The following is a 26399-nucleotide window of genomic DNA, read 5'->3' as shown; positions in this document are numbered from 1 at the left end:
GGTCATTTCATTTAAAAAGGAGCGATTGCTTCTCTGTTCTGTGTCAAATGTTAATTTTTTCTTGCTCTTTTCTGTGTCAAATGTTAATTTTTTCTTGCTCTCTTTTGTGTCAAATGTTAATTTTTTCTTGCTCTCTTCTATGTCAAATGTTAATTTTTTATTAAAAGATTGCAAATTTTTTAGTCACACCGGCATTACCTTGGAAATCTGGAGGAGGGTTGAAACCCGCTGGATCTGTCATACATCACAGTCTTAAAACCTATCAAAATTGCCGTAATTTCCTACGACCCAACATGAACCCAACTTACCACCCGCTACCCTTGTTAAAATCACGTGTAACCAAACACACATTATAGATACAGGCATTTAAGACAACACAGCATAAAGAAAACTATTGGTATTTAATATTAATAAAACCAAGTGCCCCCTTTTTTCTTTTGTTTTTAGCGAAATACCTTGCCCATTTTTAATTTAATAAAAGCACATCTCTTGCCCTTAAGTTTTTTCATGTAACATAAAAATTGTCCTTATTAGCCAATATAATAATAATACATCTTGCTTTTTGATTAAAAAAATGACCTTTGTTTTCTAATATAATAAAATACACCTTGCTTTAATTCACAATAACAATCTTGTTTTATAATATAAAACAAGTTGACCTTGTCTAACATAATAAAACCACACCTTGCCCATTAAAATACCTTAAAATACAATAACAAACCGCAACTTACCCCTTTCCGCAAAAACGAAACACCTTTTCAATAAGATAGTAAGAGAACTTGCCTTAGGCGAAAGCACATCCCAGTACAGGACTTCGGGATTCGCTGGCAGATTCTGAGGCTGGGGTTCCCTGAGATAAAGGCTCCTTGTTCCCTGGTGACTGTGTCTCGGTATCCTGTCCTGGCTGTGTGGGTCTTCATCGTCGTAAGCCCAGATCACTCTCACTGTGTCGCCCTGCAAATGAAGAACATTGAGAAGGTTGCAAAGAAAATTGTGCTGGTTATGATACGGAGGATGGTAATTAAAAAGTGGACTTGATACTTCAACAAGCGAATGGATAAGTGATTAACTGAATTGATAGAGGATATAATAAAAAAAAAATCTATAATGTTTAATAGTTGGTTTCGTGAAAATAATAAATTCATGAATGTCTAAATGAATAAATAAATTATTTAGCTAAATAGATTTATAAATACATAAACAGGCATGAAATATATATATATATATATATATATATATATATATATATATATATATGTGTGTGTGTGTGTGTGTGTGTGTGTGTGTGTGTGTGTAGATACATAAAAGGATTCACATACAAATGAATAAAATATTCTGCCTTTGGTACATACATACATACATACATACATACATACATACATACATACATACATACATACATACATACATAAATGCCTAAACAACAATAATCGGTACATATAAATTCAAATATACATAGATAAATAAGATATACGGATAGATGAATAAGATATACTGATAAAAAAATGCTAACACGAAGTCCGCACGTATTAGAGAGTACCTTTCTCGGTCTTTGGGTAATTAAAGGAAGGGCGAAACAAAAAGGGCGCCAATCTCTTCGTGAAACCTTTATCAGAAAGTCATCGATCCGTTAATACCTGTTGGAGGCATGCGATTACGACCTCACTGAACGTTCCGCTCATTAACCATCAACTATAGGGTGGTAAAATCCTTCATTGCTATTATAAGTTCGTTTACGTACGAGTGTGCACGCTTGCCGAATAGAAAGAAATTATTATTATTATATTAAACAGACTAAAACATCAGAAAGTGGCTATAGAAAACTAAAATATAATAACGTAATGACATGGAATTACCTTCTGGAAAGGCACACCACGCATGCGCACCATGCAAAACCAAAATCGCTTTCAAGCACACATGTTAGATGCACCAGTAAATTTGTAATACATCTATACATGCATAATCGCACTGACAATCATACAGACAAAAACTTTTATATTTTTCCAGCCAAACAGGAACCTAATATTTTTTTTCTTTTGCCAACAATGAAACTTTAGACCACTTGTAGTAGATCTTTTGTTTACTAACAATGGATCTTTTGTTTATAACATTTAAACAAATAAAAGTAAAGTTTCCATGATACTTTGAGTAAACCATTCTAAAACCAAGAAGATTCAGGAACTGCAAGTAAACATTGCAAGTGGTTGCCCGTATTCATCCCTAAATGAAAGTCATCGGCATGGTGTAAGATTGGACTTAAGCTACTATTGGGAGTTTCAGAATTTGTTAACAATCCAGATGATTTTGTACACTAATGACACTGTTAATCAAAAGGATATAAGGGATATATAAGACCACCAACAAACTATAAAACTCTGGAGCTTTTGATTCTACCTTCCCTCCTCACTCTTAAGCTGTGGAATTGATTCTACCTTCCTTCCTCACTCTTAAGCTGTGGAATTGACCATCTTCCCTCCTGACTCTTAAGCTGCGGAATTATCTTCTAAAGCTGTGAAATCCTGCCTATTCTATTATCCTCATTTTCTGTAGTAACATGAAGCGTCCACCTAGGCCTACTTAAATTGACCAAAATCCGTGCCTTTCTATCTTTCCCCCTGAACGCAATGTATGCCAAGTTTATTATACAGTCATTACCAACTATATTCACCACACCGAAATAAATCACAGGTTAGCCGTGAGTGAATAAGAATTGTAGCTTAAAAGAGCATACCTCATTGGGAGTGTCTCTTGGAAATACCAAGAAAACCTTTCAGCTGATCGGTTTGACTTATGATCCACAACTCGGACGTGCCAATAGCTCTGGGGAATCGTAATGTAAACAAATCTGTACGATCAGGAACAAGCAGAATTAAATTTACGTCATGCATCACTTAAGATCGCATTTGTGACTCCAGTTTATACACTAATCAATTTATCCTATTAACCAACTGACAGATGAAGAAAAAAAAGAAAAACTTTAAACTGTGAGGTGCCACTAACTAATTTACGACAGAAATGAAATAGTGTTCGTTGTTCATTCATAAACTAATAGGGAAATCTACCTCAACTGCGATTCCTAGCATTTAGATCACTGGGGGTCAAAAGCGTAGCGTACTACATGCTATATTTAAGGAATCTTTATTTTTTTGGATATAAATATCAACAGCAAGAAAATATAACATACTTCAACAGGGAAGGGATTCTGACTGGATGATATGGTCATTTAAAATTTCAAGACTTTACGGCTTTAATCAATGAAAATGTTAAACAATCTTGAAGGTTCGACGTTATAAGAATTTTTTCCAAAACTCCGTTGCTTGTACTTCAATGAACGAAACCTTTTATTTTTCGGACTTTTAGACTTTTTATTCTAAGGACGGACTTTTAGAATTGTTATTCTAGGGACTATCAAAGTTCAGGGTTTATTCTATGGACTATAATGTCGATGAATATAGAATATCCAGCAAATTTCCCTTGGATCCGAGTCTCTTGCTAACACGATAAAACGAAATATCAGATAAATATTGGTATAGATAATAATAAAAAAACTAGAAATCATTAAAGGAAGGATGAATCGCATGCTTACGTTAATCAGAAAGTCATTTTTTTTAAACGTGACAAACTGCGTGGCTGTCGTGCTAATATATACCTACAATTTAACACATAAAAAAAAAAACCGTGACCTAAATTACAAACACGTAAAAGAGAAGATAAATCTGCGTCGTGATTTCTCTCCGTTTCGTGCTCAGTGTTTGGGTGCATAAATGAGCACACCCTTGTGCTCACGCATTTACCAAATGTTTAATTTTCGAAGGTGTAAAACTCGCGATATTATTACCATGCACATTTGGTATGGAGGCCAGTCTAAGGAAAGGGGTGATTGCACCCTCGTGATAGGTTTAGTATGTATGTACAATTTGTCTTGTCGTGTACTTTTGTGATAGGTGACTATATAGGTTACTAACCCAAGTCTTTTCGAGTTACCGCGTCTTTGTGGACGAATATGATGAACTAGAAATTTGTTAGCTTTAGGAAATCATATTACTAACCCAAATTTCCATATATAGTAACCTAAAAATTAAAAAAAAAAAATTAGGTTTCAGTTTATTCCAAAAACTAGCGGCAGGTTTTCGTTATTAAAAGAATTAATGTTATACTCTTTTTCATATGCAAAATTATACGATCTGCGTTTCAAGGATTTACAATAAAACATTTCTCCTGAAACCTAAGGGGTACAGGAGTGTTTATTAAAATACAACCCTGTGCGGTTTTGTTTCAAATTTATTAAGCAATCTGTTGTATAATGGCTGCCTTTTCAAATCTTACAAAATAACAAGATACCTCTGGAAGTCCTTCGAGTGTTGAGATTCTTAAACACCGCATCTTTCTCAATTAGGTTGTTATGTCAAGATACCAGATCTGTAACAGGCAAATTACAGATGCCTCGACTAGAAAAATAAACCAAGTAATTCATACTTTAATATCTCATTTACTTACATGAGATAATAAGGGACCTTATACTTAGTTATATTAAGGGACCCTATTCTTAGTCGCTAACTCAAATCTCGGACTCCTTATCAAGATCACTTTACAATACTGATCAGCCTGCTAGAATTGCTCACCACGTCATATTTCAGTCTCATTTAAAACAATTAAGCACTGGCCAAGTATCACAATCATGTTGCTTCGAGGTCAAACTGCGTGACCAAGCACCTTCTAAGTTTCTACCAATTACAATTTCCTGACTGCCAGTCAGGAAAAGGAAGTCCCATCTGGAAATAAAAAAAGGTCCCATCTTAAGGAAAAAAAGTCCCGACTGAAGAAACGCAAAAGTCCGGTCTTAAAAAAAGTCACGTCTGGGGAAAAAAGTCCCGTGTGGAAATAAGTTCCGTCTGGGTAAAAAAGAAAGTCCCGTCTAGACAAAAATAAGATGTGCCTGGAAAACAGAAAGCCCCGTCTGGGGGAAAAATAAGTCCAGTCTGGGAAAAAATTAAATCCAGTCTGGGAAAAATATGAATTTTAAGTGGATATAGTGTGGAAATATTAGCTATGGAAGATAAAAACAAACTAATATTTAAAAAATAAAAAAAAAACCTTGAAATTTAAAAATCTAGATATCGTTTCAACAACTCTGCTAGCCTTCAATCATAACAATAGTAACTAATCCACAAAATTAACTTAAGTAAGTAAGGCAATAGATATGGACAAGTATCCACCGGGATATATGAGAGCAAATAATTTCTAGAAAGATATATATTCGTTAATGTAGAGAGAAACATGAAAGCAGATAAGTTGAAAAAAATTTGGGGTCCTCCACTCTTGAAATAGTTATTAATCCTGATATATTAATTACATTTAGGTTTATGAGTTTGCAGTAACATTTTTTATGGATATTTCGGGGTAGGTTGTTGTTGTTGAAGATTAAGCTGGCTTTATGCTAGCACGGGCTCTTGCTCAAGAGCAGCCCTAGGCATTGTTCATGTATAATTTTAAGGCAGTCAAGATGGAATAAAAAACATGATATAGAAAATGGCATCAAACTGCTCTCGCAAGTACCGTAATGTAATAATAAATTTAGAGGTCAACGAATGAATGTTCAATTCATTACGACAAATGCATAACTGAATATATTTGTGAATCTTATTGTAGATAATGCTTCAGTAGTAAATAATAAAACTCCGCGGAAAAGGGCCATTTTTACGTAGAACATCGTTTTAATTAATAATAGTAGTGAAATAAAAAGATTATCAACTAAAATCTACATAAATGCATCAATTACATGGTAAACGTTAGAAAAGAAACCACTTGACCACACTTTGAGTACAACAGAACAAAAACAATTAGAACCGCTGGCGACTTCATCAAACTTCGATAAAAACACAGGTCAAACACAAAACTCTTAAATCCTCGGAAAATGTAGCTATAAACCCTCGAAAAACTGAAACACTGTTATCAAGGAGAGAGTAATAGTAAGGTACTCCATCGTTCCATTACGGGAATGGCAGTCATAATGGGAATAGCAGTCATAACTATGTCCAATGTAAACACACGACAGATTTTACAGCCCGAGTATGCCGAGAACAAACAGCAGATTAGAGTGGCGTGGTTGAAAGTCTATGCTCAGGCGTCGTCAATTATACGCCTTTGTATTGACGGGGGAAGGCAAAGTGATATATAGATTATATAGTACTTCGCTTGGTAATAGAGTTTAGGAACTATCAGACTCTATCATAAGAAGAATACTGCAGAGATTGCCGCTTCCCAAACCCTGCTTTTCTCGAGGTTAAACTCAAGTTCATACCGTAAACAATAAATAGGTAAAATCCCAAGTTATCATTATAGTTAATGTGGACGAAAAGATCTCGGAAGGCTGTAAATTTAGGAAAACTTTCACTAAGTAAACAGACACTTTTCTCTAAATTGTTCAGACGTTTATCTGTAAAACGGAACATGCACTTCCGATTCGCACATATTTCTCGAAAAATATAGTCATTTTACGTTATTTGGCTTCTTGTATGCTTTAGGAGGACATATGCAGGGTGTCCGTAAAGTCTCTTAATAAAAAAATAATAATATTAAAAAAGCCATTGATGAGAAATGAGACTTGTTTTATGTTTGTATGGTGGTTTTCTACGTTGCATGGAACCAGTGGTTATTCATCGACGGGACCAACGGCTTTACGTGACTTCCGAACCACGTGAAGAGTGAACTTCTATCACCAGAAATACACATCTCTGACCCCTCAGTGGAATGCCAGAGAATCGAACTCGCGGCCACCGAGGTGGCAGGCAAAGACCATACCAACCACGCCACTGAAGCGCTTGAGACTTGTTTTATGCACTCAGCAGTTAATGCAAGTTTTTAATCATATTGGATTTGTGGATTTCAGTTGATGAAAGCGGTACTGTAAATGAACCCCTAAAAACTAGCTACTCCTCAGCAAAGGCACAATGTGTGTGCCATGGTTTACCGAAATAAAATCGGATATGCAGACTCGGCGAAACTACAGAACTAAGTATGGACAAGATCTACCGTCACGTCCGTCAATTCGTGCATGGCACAAGAAATTTATGGAAACAAGGAGATTGTTGGATAAAGGGAAGAGTGGACGACCAAGAACATCACAGGAAAACATTGGCCGTGTAAAACAATCCTTTGATTGTTCTCCTACAAAGTCCATTCATTCTGCTGCCAGATACTTAGAGCTACCACGTCCAACAGTGCACAAGGTCCTATGCAAGAACTGCCGAAGCCTACCATGACATCTTGACAGAATATGTGGCACTAAAACTAGACGACCTTCAACCAGCCATTATTTTCTAGCAAGATGGTGCATGTTCGTGGGTCCCTAAACCAACCATTTCCATTCCAGTGTTTGTGGGGTCCCTAAACCAAACATTCCCATTCCAGTGTTCGTGGGTCCCTAAACCAAACATTCCCATTCCAGTGTTCGTGGGTTCCTAAACCAACCATTTCCATTCAAATGTTCGTGGGTCCCTAAACCAAAATTTCCATTTCCATCCAAATTCGTGGGTTTGCCTAAACCAAACCAATTTTTTTTCCCATTCCAGTGTTCGTGGGCGCCGGAGGTTCCTAAACCAAAACATTCCCATTTCCAGTGTTTCCCGTGGGTTCCCTAAAACCAAACAATGTCCCATTCCAGGTTCGTTCGGGCGGGTTCCTACAAACCAAAACATTCCTATTATAGTGTCAGGGGGTTCCTAAACCAACAATTCCCATTCCAGTGTTCGCTCGGTGGTCCCTAAACGAACAGTCCGCATTCCAGGAGTTCGGGTTCTAAAACCAAAACTTACATTCCAGTGTACCGTGGGGTCCTAAACCAACATTCCGATTCAGTGGTTAGTGTGTGGGTCCCTAAACCAAAACATTGCCATTCCAGTCCGTGCGGGGTGGCCCTAAAACCAACATTCCATTCCCGTGTTCGTGGGTCCCCTAAACAACCAAAACATTCCCATTCCAGTGTTCTGTTCCCAAACCAAACATTCCCTGTTTCGTTGTTCTGGGGTGGCCTAAAACCAAACATTCCCATTCCAGTGTTTCCTGTGTTCCCTAAACCAAACTTCCCATTCCAACCAGTGTCGTGGGTCCCTAAACCAAACATTCCCATTCCAGAGTTCGTGGGTTCCTAAACCAAACATTCCCATTCCAGTGTCCGTGGGGTCCTAAACCAAACATTCCCATTCCAGTGTTCGTGGGTCCCTAAACCAAACATTCCCATTCCAGTGTTCGTGGGTCCCTAAACCAAACATTCCCATTCCAGTGTTCGTGGGTTCCTAAACCAAACATTCCCATTCCAGTGTTCGTGGTAACCCTAAACCAAACACTCCCATTCCAGTGTTCGTGGGTTCCTAAACCAATCATTTCCATTCCAGAGTTCGTGGGTTCCTAAACCAACCATTTCCATTCCCCGTGTTCTTGGGTCCCTAAAACAAACATCAACATTCCAGTGTCCGTGTGTCCCTAAACCAAACATTCCCATCCAGGGTTCGTGGGTCCTAAACCAACATTACCATTCCAGTGTCATGGGTCCCTAAACCAAACATTCCCATTCCAGTTTGTGGGTTCCTTAACCAAACATTCCCATTAGTGGAGTTCGTGGGTTCCTAAACCAAACATTCCCATTCCGGAGTTTGTGGGTTCCTAAACCAAAAATTTCCATTCCAGTGTTCGTGGGTTCCCAAACCAAACATTGCCATTCCAGTGTTCGTGTGTTCCTAAACCAAACCAAAATTCCACATTCCCAGCGATTTCTGGGGTTCCTAAAACCAAACATTCACATTCCAGCGTTTTCGTGGGTTCTAAACCATAACAATTCCCATTCCAGCATTCGGCGGTTCCTAAACCAAGAAACCATTTCCCCCCCCCCCCCCCCCCCCCCCATTTCCCCAGTGTTCGTGGGTTCCTAAACCAAACATTCCCATTCCAGCATTCGTGGGTTCCTAAACCAAACATTCCCATTCAAGCGTTCATGGGTTCCTAAACCACACATTGTCATTCCAGCGTTTCGTGGGTTCCTAAACCAAATATTCCCATTCCAGTGTTCATGGGTTCCTAAACCAAACATTGCCATTCCTGAGTTCGTGGATTCCTAAACCAAACCTTGCCATTCCAGTGTTCGTTAGTCCCTGAAGCAAACATTTCCATTCCAGTGTTCGTGGGATCCTAAACCAAACATTGCCATTCCAATGTTTGTGGGTACCTAAACCAAACATTGCCATTCCAGTGTTCGTGGGTTCCTAAACCAAACATTGCCATTCCAATGTTTGTGGGTACCTAAACCAAACATTCCCATTCCAGTGTTCGTGGGATCCTAAACCAAACATTGCCATTCCAGTGTTCGTTAGTCCCTAAACCAAACACTTCCAGTGGATCCTAAACCAAACGTTTCCATTCCAGTGTTCGTGGGTTCCTAAACCAAACATTCCTATTCTAGTGTTCGTGGGTTTCCAAACCAAACATTTCCATTCCAGTGTTCGTGGGTTCCTAAACCAAACATTCCAATACCAGTGGATTGGAAGGGATGGCCACCTCATTCACCAGATATCTCTCTCCTGGACTTCTTTCTATGGGGTTACGTCCAAGGAATAGCGTATCGAACAAAGACACGGGTTATCACCGATCTTAAGCAAAAGATCACTGATGCCATTGCCACCATTGATGAGGCATTGCTACAGCGAACATGGCAAGAAATCAAGTGGCCGTCTTGAAGTGCTTTGTGCAACTAATGGTGCCCATATAGAGGTGTAATAAATGATGCAAAATAAAAAATTCAATATATGTACTCCTCACTTTGTAATAACGCATATGCCCGTTCATTTGCTTTTGTAATATACTTTTTACATTGTGGAGAGACTTTATGGACACTCTATACGGTACAACTAACCGAAATCTACGTGTGATACTTGTGAACCTGCCTTTTAAGTATAAAATAAAAAATCTCATTACAAAATGTTCAGGTAATTTTAAAAAACGCGGTAGTTTCGATCGATGAAGAACCATTAAAGAAACCTCTTAAATTATATTCATTGAATAACGGGCCACCACATCCCCACAAAGAACACACACGCTCACTCTCTCCTTGAAATGCAAAGATGCAAATTTGTTTTCTTTGAAATCCAAGACTATACCATCTCTGTTTTATGGACTTAGAAAACCTTTCTCATAATCACTAATAACGCTTTCCATCGAATTCAGATGTTACATGCACATAAATGTAAGATATTAAAAATGCAGGGTCTCTCGTACTAACTCTGCACTAAATAAAAAAAAAAAAAAAAAAGGAAAACAGCCTTGGACATATATTACGAAACAAAGTTCCATGAAAAAAATACAAATAAATGACTGATAAACAAGCGTAGTGCTTCAAAACAAATCATGAAGTAACAACTACATCAAAGTAAGAAAATAAAAATAAGAGAAACTAAGTGACCCCAAATAAAAAAAAATAATATCCACCGTTCAGTAAAAAAAAAAAAAAAAAAAAAAAAAAAAAAAAAATAATAATAATAATAACATAAAAATAAACAAACCCAAGACGTGTGTAATCAGAGACTGATATCTACCAACCACGCGGTGGACTGTCGTCATTGAAAATTCATGTCAACATAACAGAAACCGACTTTCGATATCCCAGTTCATTTTAAATGAATTGTCTTCTCATGGCTAGTTTTTAAAACCATTAGACGTATCAGTGTTGTGCACAATGACATTTTGAGACGCCTCACAAACACTCCCCGCTACCACTCCGCCACACAAATGTTCATAGAAAACCACCTGGACAATTTAAAAATCATTGTAAGGCGAACAATGTCCAGTCTGGTAACCCGAGTGAGAAACACCATCAACTCTCTCCTACAAAGCATCCTTAGGAGTAAAGCAAGAAGATCTAAATTGTGGGAAAGATGGGAAAATGAGGCCTTCGTCCCCTAAAGGACTTAATCTCTGTATTGGCAAGATGTCATCTGCAGATTCTGTCATTTTTATTATATTTATTGCTGATATTTTACTTTTTCATTATTACTGTGATTACTATAAAGTTAAAGTTTTTTTACATTCAATTTTCGTATTTAGCCCTCTGGACCTGACTACTGTAACCACCTAAGGTCTCTAGTTGAAATTTAAGTTATATAATCTGTGCACTAACTGTTATAACTCTCAATGTATTTTTTTTCTCACCAATATTATTACTGTTATTACCAGTATTAAGATTACTATCTTTTATGCTACCTCAGCTATTTTGTGGATAAGTGCCGATTATTCATTTTTTTATCATGTCTCATGTATCGAGATTATGTATGTTACTCTGTCTGTATTTTGTAAATTCCATGTATATGGCCCTGAGCTGAAATAAAGGATATTATCATTATCATTATTATTATTATTATTAATGTAATAACAGCAATCAAGTGAGAATGTACCTGGTGTAATCAACTTTATTATTGACATTTTTTTCCTTAGGTTTACCTTTAGACAATACGCATTTTTGGGCAAATTTCTTAAAATTCAAATAAAAAGTAAAGTAAAAATCAGTCTAAAATAGAAATTCTTTGTCTATTTTGAAAGTATAAAGCTAATCTATAATAAAAGGCCTTTGCCACTAATCATTTTTCGATGCTTGCTATCAGAACATATAATCTTGTGGGCTCACTAGACGAACATAAGTTGGGTACATTGTCCGTAATATAGCATGTATGTATGTATGCAGGTTCTCTTTTAACTTGTTCCTAAATCAAATTAGTGTGAGAAGCCGATAATCCTTTCAACATCATTCTACAACCTTAATTTTCATTAATCTTACAGGCCAAATATTCATTGTTGTCTCAAGCTTGGATTACTGTATTTTCATCAATTTTTACAGGCCAAAAATGCAATGATGATCCAAGTTTGGATTACCGTATTTTCAGCATTTTACAGGCCCATATAGTTATTATATATATATATATATATATATATATATATATATATATATATATATATATATATATTATATATATATCTAATAAAAGGAGCCCATAAAAACACCAAAATGTAGAGAGAAAAGTACTATATTTCAGAGACTGCTGTCTCTCTCTTCAGGTATATGAATGAGAAAAGTTTACAGAAAAGGTGGTATTTATACCAAGAGATTCGTCCACAAGTAAGCCAATTTAGGTCACCCCCGCTGATAATCTTCCTTTAATCTTCTTAAGCGTTGGTTGAATGAACACTGCGTCGACGATGTCTGATGTCCAATTCCCTTTTGAGATGTTCATTACCTGCTTCTCTTTTATTAAGGCCGATTCCATCATTTGACTCTTGTACCGGCAGTTGCTGCTATAAATTACACGTGACATATTCCAGTTTATTCTATGGTTATGTTCATTTATATGATTGAAAATAGCCGAGTTCTGTTGTCCATATATATATATATACATATATATATATATATATATATATAATATATATGTATATATATATATATATATATATATATATATATATATATATATATATATATACATATATACATACATATAGACATACATACATATATCTATATCTATAAGCGAATCCCCCAGGAAAATGATAGTCAGAAATCCAAGCACTTTCGTCTTTACTAGGACATTGTCAAGGAGCTAATGAAATACAATTGGAGAGAAAGGTCTCAGGTACACAACAAGATCAAGAATACCAGATGGTTAATTGTCAAAAGGATAAAAATTAAAAGAGATAATCCAGGATATCGGATATCACACGGTCACAAACCTAAACAGATTTGACCCTAACCGAAATTACAAAGTATCTTTACAGTCCTACATGTAAAAACTGAATATATTAATTTTGTTGCTTATATTTATCTACAACGTTTTTCATTATGAAAGCATCAAGTTTAAATAAACCAAGACTTAAATTTAGAACATTATTATTTGACTTGATGAGACAAGATTCAATGATATTCCTTTTAACTGTGTCATTACATGGGATTAAGGCTCTTGCTTGACTCTAGTATATAAGATTATCTAAATCTCTCATATGTACGAATAATGCATTCGATATTTTCCCAGTTCTCACAGAATACTGATGCTGTTTGAGACGTTGTGAAAGAGATTTACCGGTCTGTCCGTAATAGACTTTATCACACTTTTTGCAAGGAATTTCATATATGCAGCCTGGAAGATCTTTAGGAGAATTTTTGATTACTAAAACTCTTGACATTAACATTACTGAAAAACAACATTTATGTTAAAAAGCTTTAAAATTCAGGAATATCTAAAAAACCTTTCATCATAGGGTGATTTTAGAATGTTACGCTTAACTAAATTCAAGTTTGTCATTAGTTGAATAAAATGTTTTTCTAGCTATTTTCCATGTCACTATACAAAAGTCCATGGTATTTAAGTTTCAATGCAATATCATAAATAGTTTTTAATTTCAGCGTCAATAAACTGCGGGCTACAGACACGTAAAGCCCTTAGGAACATCCCAGAAAAAACAGAGAATTTAACATTTTGATGGTGATTGGAGCAGTAATGAACAAAAGAGGCAATGTTAGTTGATTTTCGAAAGACTGAAAAAGTGAAATTTCTATAATTTCTATGGACAGTTACATCAAGAAAATTCAAATTACAATTTCTTTCTTCCTCTACAGTAAATATTCTGTGAGAACTGGGCAAATATCGAATGCATTATTCGTACATATGAGAGATTTAGATCATCCTATTAACTGGAGTCAAGCAAGAGCTTTAATCCCATGTAATGACACAGCTAAAAGGAATATCATTGAATCCTTGTCTCATCAAGTCAAATACTAGAAATTTTCTAAATTTAAGTCTTGGTTTTATTTAAACTTGATGCTTTCATAATGAAAAAAGTTGTAGATAAATATAAGCAACAAAATTAATATATTCAGTTTTTACATGTTTAGGACTGTAAAGATACTTTGTAATTTCAGTTAGGGTCAAATCTGTTTAGGTTTGTGACCGTGTGATATCCGATAATCCTGGATTATCTCTTTTAATTTTCACCCTTTTGACAATTAACCATCTGGTATTCTTGATCTTGTGTGTACCTGAGACCTTTCTCTCAATTGTATTTCATTAGCTCCTTGACATGTCTTAGTAAGACGAAAGCACTTGGATTTCTGACTATCATTTTCGTGGATTCGCGTATTTATGAAGTCACGTGCATCTACTGTGAATTTTTTAAGCATATCTATATCTATATCTATATCTATATATATATATATATATATTGGTTCTCAAGTTTGGATTACTGCATTTTCATTATTTTATAGGGCAGATATATAGTGATGTCTCAAATCTGGATTATAGTATTTTCATTACTTTTACAAGCTAAAAATACATTGATGTCTCCAACTTGGATTGCTGTTTTTTCATTAATTTCACAGGCTAATTATACATTGATGCTTGGATTACTGTATTTTCATAAATTTACAGGCCATTTATACATTTATGTCTCAAGTTTGGAATACTGTATACATCTCTTATCTTTGAAGCGATTAACTCAAATCAGTTAACACTTTTAGAAATTTTCGAATAAAATGTCTGAATTGACGCACCAAAGTAAAGCATCAGCTGATATTAACATCGCTAAATTGAAATCTGTGGCAAATTATTAATTACTGAAATAACATAAACATACAACGGCTACTAAGTAGTTATTACATAACCCCTATAAACCTACAATATATAAATAAGCAAATTAAACTATAAACGAAAGCAAATTAGCTACTACAAAAGCACCGTGAACCTGCGTGGGGTAAATAGTTGTTGCAAATTAACGCCTACGTGCCCCAAATACCTTACCGTAATTTGAATTGCGAGAAAAACTTGATCACGAGCAATCGTTCGGTTCAGTCCTCTGTAAAAAGGTCACTTTTACAAAATCAATTACTAGGATATTGTTGAGCCAGTTACCAAAACACTCCTTCGATTCTCACATTACTGTATCCGTTAACATCATTCATAAACATATTTACCAATGAGCAAGTCCCAAATGGAAGTTAGATTTCTGCAATGCCGAATCTTTTGAGCCACATGATCTTTATTGACCGAGAACTCACATTTTGTGATTTGCCCCTGCAAGCACGATTTCCAACATCTGATAACAATAGACGCTAAACTTAGCACAAAGTAACCAATATTGAATCTAATATGTTGCTAAATTCAAGCCAATTATTGTTTGTTTTTTGCTAACACGCAAACACGAACAACCTCGCAACTAAAATGTTGCCTATCAGTTGTTTGTTTGTATGGTGTTTTTACGTTGCATGGAACCAGTGGTTATTCAGCAACGGGACCAACGGCTTTACGCGAGTTGTCAATATTACAGGCAAAGCTGTATTTACCCGTACATAATACCGACCAAATAAGAAGTCCTGATCTGGAGTCTTGATGGAAGGGAACACTTCAGGTCTGATCACTAACGTGGATAAGAAAACACCGAATTTCTGAGAATTCCTACTTTTACTGGTTGGCTGACAGACGGTGAGAACTGCATCTGGAAGTAGTTACAAACTGGAACGAAATTGCTCTTCCATCTCTTGGGTTACTCCTCGGAAAAGAATATTCTGACCTTTAGTTCATATTTAAATATTTGTTTTCTTTCACGTAAATTAATAAGGGTAAGTTTTATTAATAATATTTCGCATAATATATATATCATTTCTGACAATGACTGTTGACATTCACTAAGAATACATCATCGCATAGTTACTTAGTTTATAAGTAAAATACATATATTGTAGTGTACTTTATGAAAGAAATTATTCACGAGTGAATTTTGCTTTATCGCTCATATTATTGTGCTAATTAAGCACTAAGTGCAAAACAACCAATCCATCTTCATAATGAATTTCGGGAGAACAGCCGTTTCAAATTCTCCTTCCCCTTCCCAGGAAGGATTCAGAAAGATTGGTTGACTGATTTGTTTCTATGAACTGTCGTTGCAACGACTGAAGTCACCGAACCGGGAAATAGTTTCTTTGGAGTAACTCCAGAAGGCGTTGCAGACCTTCTGTTTCTCAGGAGAGAGACAGGGAAGGAGGTGCCTAGCCTGACCAACAGACATTGCTTAACTGCGCTGACAGGAAACTAGCAGTTGGTAGGTTTTTTTTGTGTACACGAGCACGCATGTGCATACACACGCACACGTACAAATACATACATTATATATATATATATATATTTATATATATTATATATATAAATATATAGTTTTGGAAAATCACAGTAGATGCACGTGACTTCATTAAATAAGCGAATACCACCCAGGAAAATGATAGGCAGAAGGTCCAAGCGCTTCGTTCTTTACAAAAGACATTGTCTTAGTAAAAGACGAAAGCGCTTGGGATTTCCTGCCTATCATTTCTTTTCCCTGTGGTTATTCGGCTTATTACACCATACATACATACATATATATTAGATATAATAATATATATTATATATATTAATAGTATATTATTATATATTGTATGTACTGTTATGTATAAGCGAATACCACAGGAAAATGATAGGCAGAAATCCAAGCGCTTTCGTCTTTACTAAGACAATGTCTTTGTAAAGACGAAGCGCTTGGACTTCTGCCTATCATTTTCCGGCGATATTCGCTAATTTAATGAAGTCACGTGCATCTACTGTGATTTTCAAACATATATATATAATATATATATATATATATATATATATATATATAGATATAATATATAATATATTAATATATATATAAATATATATATAATAATTATATATATATTATATATTATTATATCTATATATATATATATCTTTATATATTAAATAATATATATATATATTATTATATAGATTATATATATATATATATATATATATATATATATATATATATATATCTATATAGATATAATTATATATATTGTATATATATATATATAATATAATATATATTATATTATATATATAGTATCAAATATATATTCTATATATATATATAATATATATATATATATACTATATATATATATATATATATCTATATATATATATATATATCTATAATATATATATATATTATATAATATATATATATAGATATATATATATATATATATATATATATATATATAATGTTTTATTTATAATATTTATATATATAGAGTACATAAGATAACTGTAATGACAATAAGGCCGTAATCCAACGCAACACAGAACCATCCCCTTGCAACAGCGGTTAATGACGTCGCCCGTATACAGTGGAATTTCTGGGGGCATCTGCCTCTAGGGGTTCTTTGAAACACGACCGCCCCCGTGCGGTCGAGCGAAACCAGACCGTGGTCTGAGATTGCTAACCCATCTCGGGAGGAGATTGGATTTTTTTTATTTTTTTTTTTTTTTTATAGCAATCGTATTGCAACGATGACACAGTTTCTTTCCAGTCTTGATTTCCGCTGGGTACGAGAGATGATAACGCATATACAGCTATAGTAGATTCCCATCAACCGTGCATCTGATGTCTAGGCCAGTCCCTTACGTTGATAAGCCAATCACAGGGCTGGAAACTCTCAGTCTCTCGAGAATGTTCACATAGGCAGGATGTACGTTCCACCTCTACTGAGGGATCAGTCTTTCAAGGGTATCCCTCAGGAGAGGTTGAACAAACATCCCGCCTATGTGAACTCTCGAGAGACTGGGAATTTCCAGCCCTGTGATTGGCTTATCAACAGCCAATCAGGAGTGTCGTTGGGAACTGGCCTAGACATCAGACGCACGGTTGATGCGACTCTACTATAGTTAGAATTTCGTCAGTTTTGGTAAGCTATAAAATTTGGTCTAACCAAACTAGCTTTTCCTACTTTGGTTTCCGCCGCGGATGAGAGGTGATCACGAATACGGCAGGTTAGAATTTCGTCAGATTTGGTTAAGTCATAAAATCCGGTTTAACCAAATCAGCTTTTCTTATTTTGGTGTTGGTAGAGAATTCTCTTTGGCGAAAAATCCCTTAAGCGATAGTAGGATAATTAGTCTCGAGGCAAAGTGGAAAATAAATAAAAAGAAGCATATAAACACAACAGACTATTTAAAGAAAACTCATAATAACTAGTCAATAAAATGGGAAAGTAAATCCCAGAAGTATGCCTGTTTTGATTTTTCTTTTTTGTTTAAAAAAAAAGAAAAAATCAAACAGGACATACTACTGTGGATTTACTTCCCCACGAAGATTTTTTGCATTTTTTTTTTTTATTTAACCTTCAATCTACCTCATCAACTTTTAGTGCATTTGATGCTTACAGAAACATACAATACATGAAAACATATATGAATATTTTACTGTGATCAGCTATAATCTTCTAGGTTTTATCGTCATTGCAGCTAAAGAATAATTTTTCCCATAAAGTCTCATACTCTCAAACAACCTGAGTACAGCTCTATCTTTAAAATCACTACTATGACTTTTGCAAGACCAGAGCCACTCTGGAACTTAGGGACTTAGAGTAGCCTTTTCATTTTCCTCGTGATCTCACGAAGGCTTTACAGTTTGATACAATGTTCAGTTGGTGTTACTTCGTAATATTCATTTTCACTTTTTTTTTTTTTTTGAGTTTTGTATCTTTAAGTGCTAACGAATCGACAACTCCTTCCTTTCTTATTTCTACAAATATTATTCAGGATTATCTGCTGTTGCTGACGAATCATCATGAGTTCCCTTTATTTTTCCTAATAATTCCGAAGGGGTTTCTTCTCGCCTGTACCTCTTTACGCCTATGTCAATGATATTCCTAAGTGTGCCTCTCATTTCCTTATACTTTTACAGATGAGTCAACCAACTCTCTCTCTCTCTCTCAATCCAAACTCCTCTCTCTCTTCTCGCTCCGCCTCTCCCCTTCTTCATTCTTCGGCTTCGCTTCTATCTCTTCTCTCGCTTCTTCTTCTTCCTTCTTTTTCTTCTTCTTCTTCTTCTTCTTCATCCTCGAATTGCCCAATCTTCGTTCTTAAACTCTGATCTTCAGTTCATATAAGCGTTGGGAATTTTGTTTCGTAATAAAGTTCAGTGTATTCAAGATATTTTCTGCCTAATTCTCTGTCTACGCGCACTCAATTCTTCTTAATCTATGCAACGAAATTAAAATTTAACCTTTTTATTTTCATAGAATTCGTTGGTAATCGATTACATCCAATCTATCTTCCACACATCACATAAGGCCATTTGTTACGGGAAGTTTTTTTTAATTACAGAAACGTATGTACGTACATGGCCAGCTGCTTTACGTACTTGGTGGAATCGTGGTTTCTCTTTGTTGCAATCACTAATCAGGCTATTCCTCGTTGCTGCTTTCACGCTCCAAGAAATTCTTACTAAATCAAAGGCAATTCGTCTCATGGATGACGTAACTCTAACTGTATGTTAATGTTCACCCTTTCGTTGCCTCGTGTTAACCTGTCAGTCTGCTTTATACAGGAGTTATTATGTCTTTTACTGCTCGTATATGAACAGAATGCTGGAGGCCATTACTTCATCAGGTTATCACTTTGATGACCTTTCTCTCCAGTTCCCCCATGGATTGGAATTCCTCCCTCCTTCCGTTATGCCTGGTTATTATGATTTAATACTTCAAACTTGTTTAGTGTTAAACCCAGTTATTTTTCATAAACCAATTTTGCTTTATATTCTTTACCAATGTTTTAATCGTAAGATTTTTTCCCCATTTCTTAGTTTCAATTACTAATAACTAAAAATAATAATCAACAGCAATTATCATAATTCTGCGACCCAAGCTTACACAAATTGCCCAATCAATCAATTTGAATACGCATCCCTCCTGTATTAAAACTAAGCACCAACGCCTGCCACTGAAAGCATAATAATCAAAACCCTGTAAATCTGGAAGAGCAACTTGATAAATCTGACAACTTACCGACAGCTGGAAGTCATGTTGGTTATCGCAAGTTGTCCAGGGCCTGGAAAACCGGACGACAGTGTGACTGGCGTTTTGATATCCACCAAGCAACTGATAGTCTTGAGAACTGTCAATAGATGGCGTTAAGTACGCGAAGGCATAACGGTCCTGAAAATAAAGAAAAAAAAAAAATTAGACGAGTCTGAAAATTAAGGTATAAGGTTGGAAGGGAAACGAGTAATCATTTTTCATGATGAGGATTTTTTAGGTATAAAGAGCAGTCGATTGTTATGGCCAACTTAAAATAAACTGTAACTCCTCTTAAAAAAAAAAGTCCGTCATGGCTAGAAAATAAAAAATGAGACGAATCTCCATGTCGGTATTAACGTAGAAGGTTTCAAGGGAAGTGATTATTAATATTTCAAGATGAGCATTTTACATGGTAGCAACTCTTAAGAAAGAGTCCGCTACAGTGAGAAAAGTATAATATATACATATATATACACACAAACACACAAATCACACACACATACACACACACACATATATATACATATATATATATATATATATATATATATATATATATATATATAGTATATATATATATATATATAGATATATTAAATTTTTAATCACATAACGGTGATTCACATACATGCATTAAACTATAAATGTCCTTTAATAATTTCGTCCTCTTGTGGATTCGAACCAGCACACAGAGGAGAAAACAGGACTTCAGCGATGGTGCTGGTTCGAATCCACGAGAGGATGAAATTATTAACATATATGAAAACACATTAATTCCGAGGTTGAGAGAATTGGATATTATATGTATATATATATATATATATATATATATATACATATATATATATTTATTTATTTATTTATTAGAGAAAAATTAAAAGGTCACCTGTCATTGATTAAATAATAACAGAATGACCAAAATTGTTCGAAAGTCACTTCATAACAAATTACAGAACGGGAATGGTATTCTTCTGGTTCTTGCATAAGTATAGTAATACAAGTAATAAATACACAGATTATGAGGTAAGTATAGCATCACATGTAGTAAGTGCACAGTATTTACGAAATTAATAAACCAAGAAATATTCACTAGAGTACCACTTTTTTTGCAGGGGCTGCAAATCTTGCCTTTTGGAAAAGCAAAATCTAGCAAAGATCCCGCGAATGACTAAAACTATTACAGAACGGAATTTACAAATTCTCATAACTAAGTTATTTACATAATGTCGAAAAGCACCAGAATTCAAATACAAGAAAAAGACTTCCCGATGATAGTACTGAAAGACAAACGTTTTGACTTAAAAGTCGTAGTCATATTTACATAAAAGAAATTTTACAGTAAGAGACAAATGAAAATAGATTTCAAAGTCCTTCAAATTCAATTTTTCAACTTCTAATTCGAGACACACAAAAAATCTAGGTTCGGAAGAGATATTATCAGTCTCGAAGCGAAAGCTGGACAAGACAAAAAGAAATATGAATAAAACGTGAATCCAAATTATCGTGGGGTTTTGATGGAAGTTCATCTGATGTCAGCATTGATCTAGATTATTATTATTATTATTATTATTATTATTATTATTATTATTATTATTATTATTATTATTATTATTATTATTATTATTATTATTATTATTATTATTATTATTATTATTATTTACGACTTACTTTCTTGTCCTATAATCTCTTCCTTTGTCTAACAATATTTTCTCTAAGGATAGATCATAATAACTGTAAGAGAAAATAATACATACTCTACTTCTTATAAGGTACCGGATGTACGTCCCACCATTATAGTTTCAAACCCAGGAATAAACATTCAAGATATATAATGAAAATGACATTCAACATTGAAGGGGTATAAGGTGAATGTTAGTGCAATATAAAATCAAGTCATTTATCGACTGAGAAAAGGGTGGAAAGGAAAGCAAGAAACTGAAATACATAAAAGAAATAATAAGGAGACACAGGAATACCCTTGTGCATTATCATAATTAAAAATGAGTAGTAGTAGTAGCAGCAGCAGCAGCAGCAGCAGCAGCAGCAGTAGTAGTAGTAGTAGTAGTAGTGGTAGCAGTAGTTGTTGTTGTTCCTGCTATTGTTGGAAATGCGAGAATACAAAAGAAATGATAAGGAAATGGGGGAATACCCCTGTGCATTATCATAATTAAAAATGAATAGTAGTAGTAGTAATAATTGTTGTTGTTGTTGTTGTAAGTCAAGTAACAGTGGTAACAATAGAAGCAAAAATGCTAATTTTGTTTCGCCCGAGAACAACCTTCGTCATATCGATGATTTTCCTGGAAACAAAATCATATCTTATGAACTTTCTCTCAATAAACGACGAAAGTTCTAACTGCCTGACACATGGACGAAAAAGAATGACCTTACCAGGAATGATCAAGTTAGCATACATATTTGATTATGTTTCTTGGGAGAGAACTGTTTGATAACTACCAAAGTTCCGCAGCATTTTCTGGAATATTTTCGGAAATGCCACACTCCTCGTGTTCAAGGACTGAACTCTACGCCAGTCGGCTCGGTGAAATCATGTTATAAAGGTCCATAAAAGGATTTACTTCCCAATGCACTTTTGAAGTTTTCCTATTAAAAAAATAAAATCTGATTGCACGCCACATGTAACGAGCTGCTATGCATATGTATTCCTTTTGATATGGCAACTATAAAGCTAATTTTAGCACCTAAATAGCTCATTTTCAGTGCAATACGCTTTAATCAAATCTCTCCCTATGATGAAAGCTTTTAACCCCTGGCTCCAGCGGGGCCAATCAGCAATGTTCAGCCCCCCTACCTGGGAGGGGTACCTGGAGAAGGGTTGCTACTTAGGATTAGTAAAAGAGAGGCAATATTGCTTCTGACTTTTCCATTCTCTACTTAGCAGAAATGTCGTGGCTGGGAGTTACTGTATATCCCCATACTCTGTTACTGCTTTGGATTATTATTATTTTTTTTTTTGCTGCTTTCATCATGGCATGTAATGCTTCGTTGAAGTTTCCTCTGCTTTTCTCATACAATGTATTTCATAAACGTTGCAGCAACCAATCTTTTGGTCACAGTATTATAGATTATTGTTAATGAATGAATAGAAAGATTTTAAAATAATCAAGCAAAAATTAGAATATAAAAGACAGTATCGTAAATCATAACAAGTGATTAAAAACAATTATCTGTCTACCAATAAACCACTAAAGACAGTCTCACAAATGCAAGACAATTAACATATAAATCAGGAAAAGTCCACCTAAAGATACAACACTTCAAACAGTCTAACAATGAATCACCTTGGGGCATAGCGTGACTGAGCGACACTTCGTGTAATGATTCTCCTATTGTTGAAAGGCCTGTCTGTATACAGGGCTTAGTAGACTGGCGTTTCTGGCGGCAAATTCGCAGGACAATCAAGGCGAATCAATAAGTTCGGCGACTGGAAAAGGAACTCACGGTCAGACACTGAGATTTCACACTCAAGCTGACGAGTGGAAGTAAGTTCACGGTTGGGCACCTACGGTTTTGAACGGCCGAGTAGTTAGCGTTAACGTTCGCGAAAAACATCACAGATATACGGGTGAGAGAGAGAGAGAGAGAGAGAGAGAGAGAGAGAAGAGAGAGCGGGGGGGGGGGGGGGGGGGGGGGTATTTCAACATATTCTGGTTCTGAAACATTCAATGCAAACCTTTATTGTGAAAAGTTTGAGATTGATTTAATTATAATAATGACAGCCGTTTATATAACAGTTCAGGAGGCAAAAAATACAACGATCAAAACTGAAAGCAAATAACCAGCGAGTGTTATTCCACTCACTGTTTCTTATTTAGAATAATTAAGCTTTTATTTAAAAATTTCTTTCATATTTAACTTTCTTTCACTTACACTTGGATTTTCTCGATTTGCTCCAACAAAAGTCCTCAGGCTTGTGACTGAGCGTAAATTAAAATACAAAAAAACATAAAACTAGTAATTACTATCATCTTTTTGGAAGCGCGTCCACCAAACAGGATTTACTTAGTCTGACTACTAATTACATATAATTCCTTATCTGAATCATGTTAACGTGCATTTTAATGTACTGGAAGAGGAAAATGGAAAAGTAAATTATTTAGTTACCAGGTCCTAGCCAATGCTTCAATAATGAACGACATTGTAGGTTCACTTTTCGAAATTAAGTGTGCTAATATATGCAGCTCTTATACTATTAAAAACAGGAACTTCACTTATTACCTTGATCTGAAAAGTGTCAATACTAAATTTAGGTTTCGATACACTTGAAACCGGAAGTACATTTGGAAACTGCGTTTCATTAAAAACACATAAACTTAAAGTATGATATATCTCAAGGAAAGACATGCTCCTTATACGTACACTACATGTATGTATGTATGTATTTATGTATGAAAGAGTGCTACTACCGTATGAATACATATTTACCACAGCACCGTAACCAAATAAACGCTTCCTTCCATTAACTACAGCATTCTTCAAAGGGTTTAATGAGTGACAAACGTTCTGTACCGCAGGCCATGAACCAATATCGAGCGCACTATAAAAGAATAAATTGCGAGGAGGAGTGACGGGTGAATATTCCATTAGTGTAAAATGTATTAAGTTCGCTATTTATGTGGCCAAACCTAAAAGAGAAACAACATATTTAACCAATCCTACAATACTGATACACACACGGGTAATATATATATATATATATATATATATATATATATATATATATATACATATATATATATATATATATATATATATATATATATATATATATATATATATAGATATATATCTAGGTAGGTATATATATATATATTATATATTTTAAAAAATTGCTCTAGTATTAATTAAAAACTGCTGTGTCAGACACCTCTAAATATATCCCCTTTTGTTTCACAAATAATATCAAATATGGCATACAACATCGCATTAACGATTTAGGTCTGAACCTCCTTCCCAAATCATTCTATGAAAATAATTTTGTAATAAACAAAAAAAAACTTTGTGACAGAAAAGTTTTCAGATGATAACTGATGAGGTTACCACTCAGTCACCAATCCTGCTGCTGTCGTGCGAGACCTTTATAGGTCCGGATTAAATGAAGAAAAAAAAAAAAAAAAAAAAAAAAAAAAAAACAAAAAAAAAAAAAAAAAAAAAAAAAAAAATATATATATATATATATATCTATATATATTATATATATATATATATATATATATATATATATATATAACATTTGCTTATTTTATCAAATGGCGGAAATATTTAACAATATATTCGTCAGTAGAACCATTGTGTTAGTAACGTATTGTAGGATAATTACTGCAGACCAAAAATGAAATTGAGATTAAAAAGAAGTAAATAAAAAAAGTATTATAGGATAATTGTTGCAGGCCAAAAATGAAAATGGGATAAAAAATGAAATAAAATAAAAAATAACGCGTTATAAGATAATTACTGCAGCCCAAAAATGAAAATGAGATAAAAAAATAAATAAAAAAAATTATTATAGGATAATTGTTGCAGGCCAAAAATGAAAATGAGATAAAAAACGAAATAAAATAAAAAATAACGCGTTATAAGATAATTACTGCAGACCAAAAATGAAAATGAGATAAGAAAAAATAATCTCGGAATGAATCACGTTTCCGCTACAATGACAGCCACAGACCCGTGTGATTTAATGACGGAACACACTGGCGTCGCAAAGCAAAGGTCATCAATATTTGGCTGAAGTTCGGCTCCCAATCACGACGGGAATGCTGAAGTTTGAAGGACGAAGGTAATGGGGCGGTTCCCTTTTGTTAGGTAACCCATCGTTCTAAGTCACTCAATCAAAAACGAGTTCCAAGGGCTTGGGAAAGGATGGCTTCACACGTCAAGACGTGTCCTTGGTAATTGTAACGCTAGACAATTTAAAGTCAATTAATTTTGCTGATCGATAAAATTGGTCTCCTTGAAACTATAATGTTTTGGTTATCGAGACTAGTTGATTACAAAACCAGTAAGCTTATACTAAACGTGTGCTCATACTGTCAAAATAACGATAATAATATGCGAGCGTTCAGTTAGCTATAGTCGATTCACATCAACCGTGCATTTGATGTCTAGGCCCGTCCCTTACGACGCTCCTGATTGGCTGTTGGTAAGCCAATCACAGTGCTGGAAACTCTGTCTCTCGAGAGAGTTCATATAGGCATGATGTATGTTCCACCTTTCCTGATGGATACGCTTGAAAGAAATATCTCTCAGATGAGATGGAACATACATCCTTCCTATGTGAACTCTCGAGAGAGACTTGAGAGTTTCCCAGCCCTGTGATTGGCTTATCAACAGCCAATCAGGAGCGTCGTAAGGGACGGGCCTAGACATCAAATGCACGGTTGATGTGAATCTACTATAGTAGCTAGTTCAGATTCTAAGGACGTTACGTACTATTAGGAACTCAGACAAAGAG

The 26399-nt window shown here is 34.8% G+C and overlaps 1 protein-coding gene across 1 annotated transcript in view; it reads right to left on the bottom strand.

The window, feature by feature from the left end:
* The window catches only part of LOC135225865 (DBH-like monooxygenase protein 1), an 80449-nt gene that overhangs the window by 17361 nt on the left and 36689 nt on the right, over window positions 1-26399 (bottom strand). The window contains exons 3-4 of the mRNA XM_064265417.1: window positions 19913-20062; window positions 784-954 (exon numbers count right to left, since the gene is read on the bottom strand). Coding sequence (XP_064121487.1) covers window positions 784-954; window positions 19913-20062 — 321 coding nt within the window. The remainder of the gene's footprint in view (window positions 1-783; window positions 955-19912; window positions 20063-26399) is intronic.

The sequence above is a fragment of the Macrobrachium nipponense genome, chromosome 20 (assembly GCF_015104395.2).
Source record: "Macrobrachium nipponense isolate FS-2020 chromosome 20, ASM1510439v2, whole genome shotgun sequence".
NCBI classification, from domain to species: domain Eukaryota; kingdom Metazoa; phylum Arthropoda; class Malacostraca; order Decapoda; family Palaemonidae; genus Macrobrachium; species Macrobrachium nipponense.
This window is presented reverse-complemented; position numbering and strand designations above follow the sequence as displayed.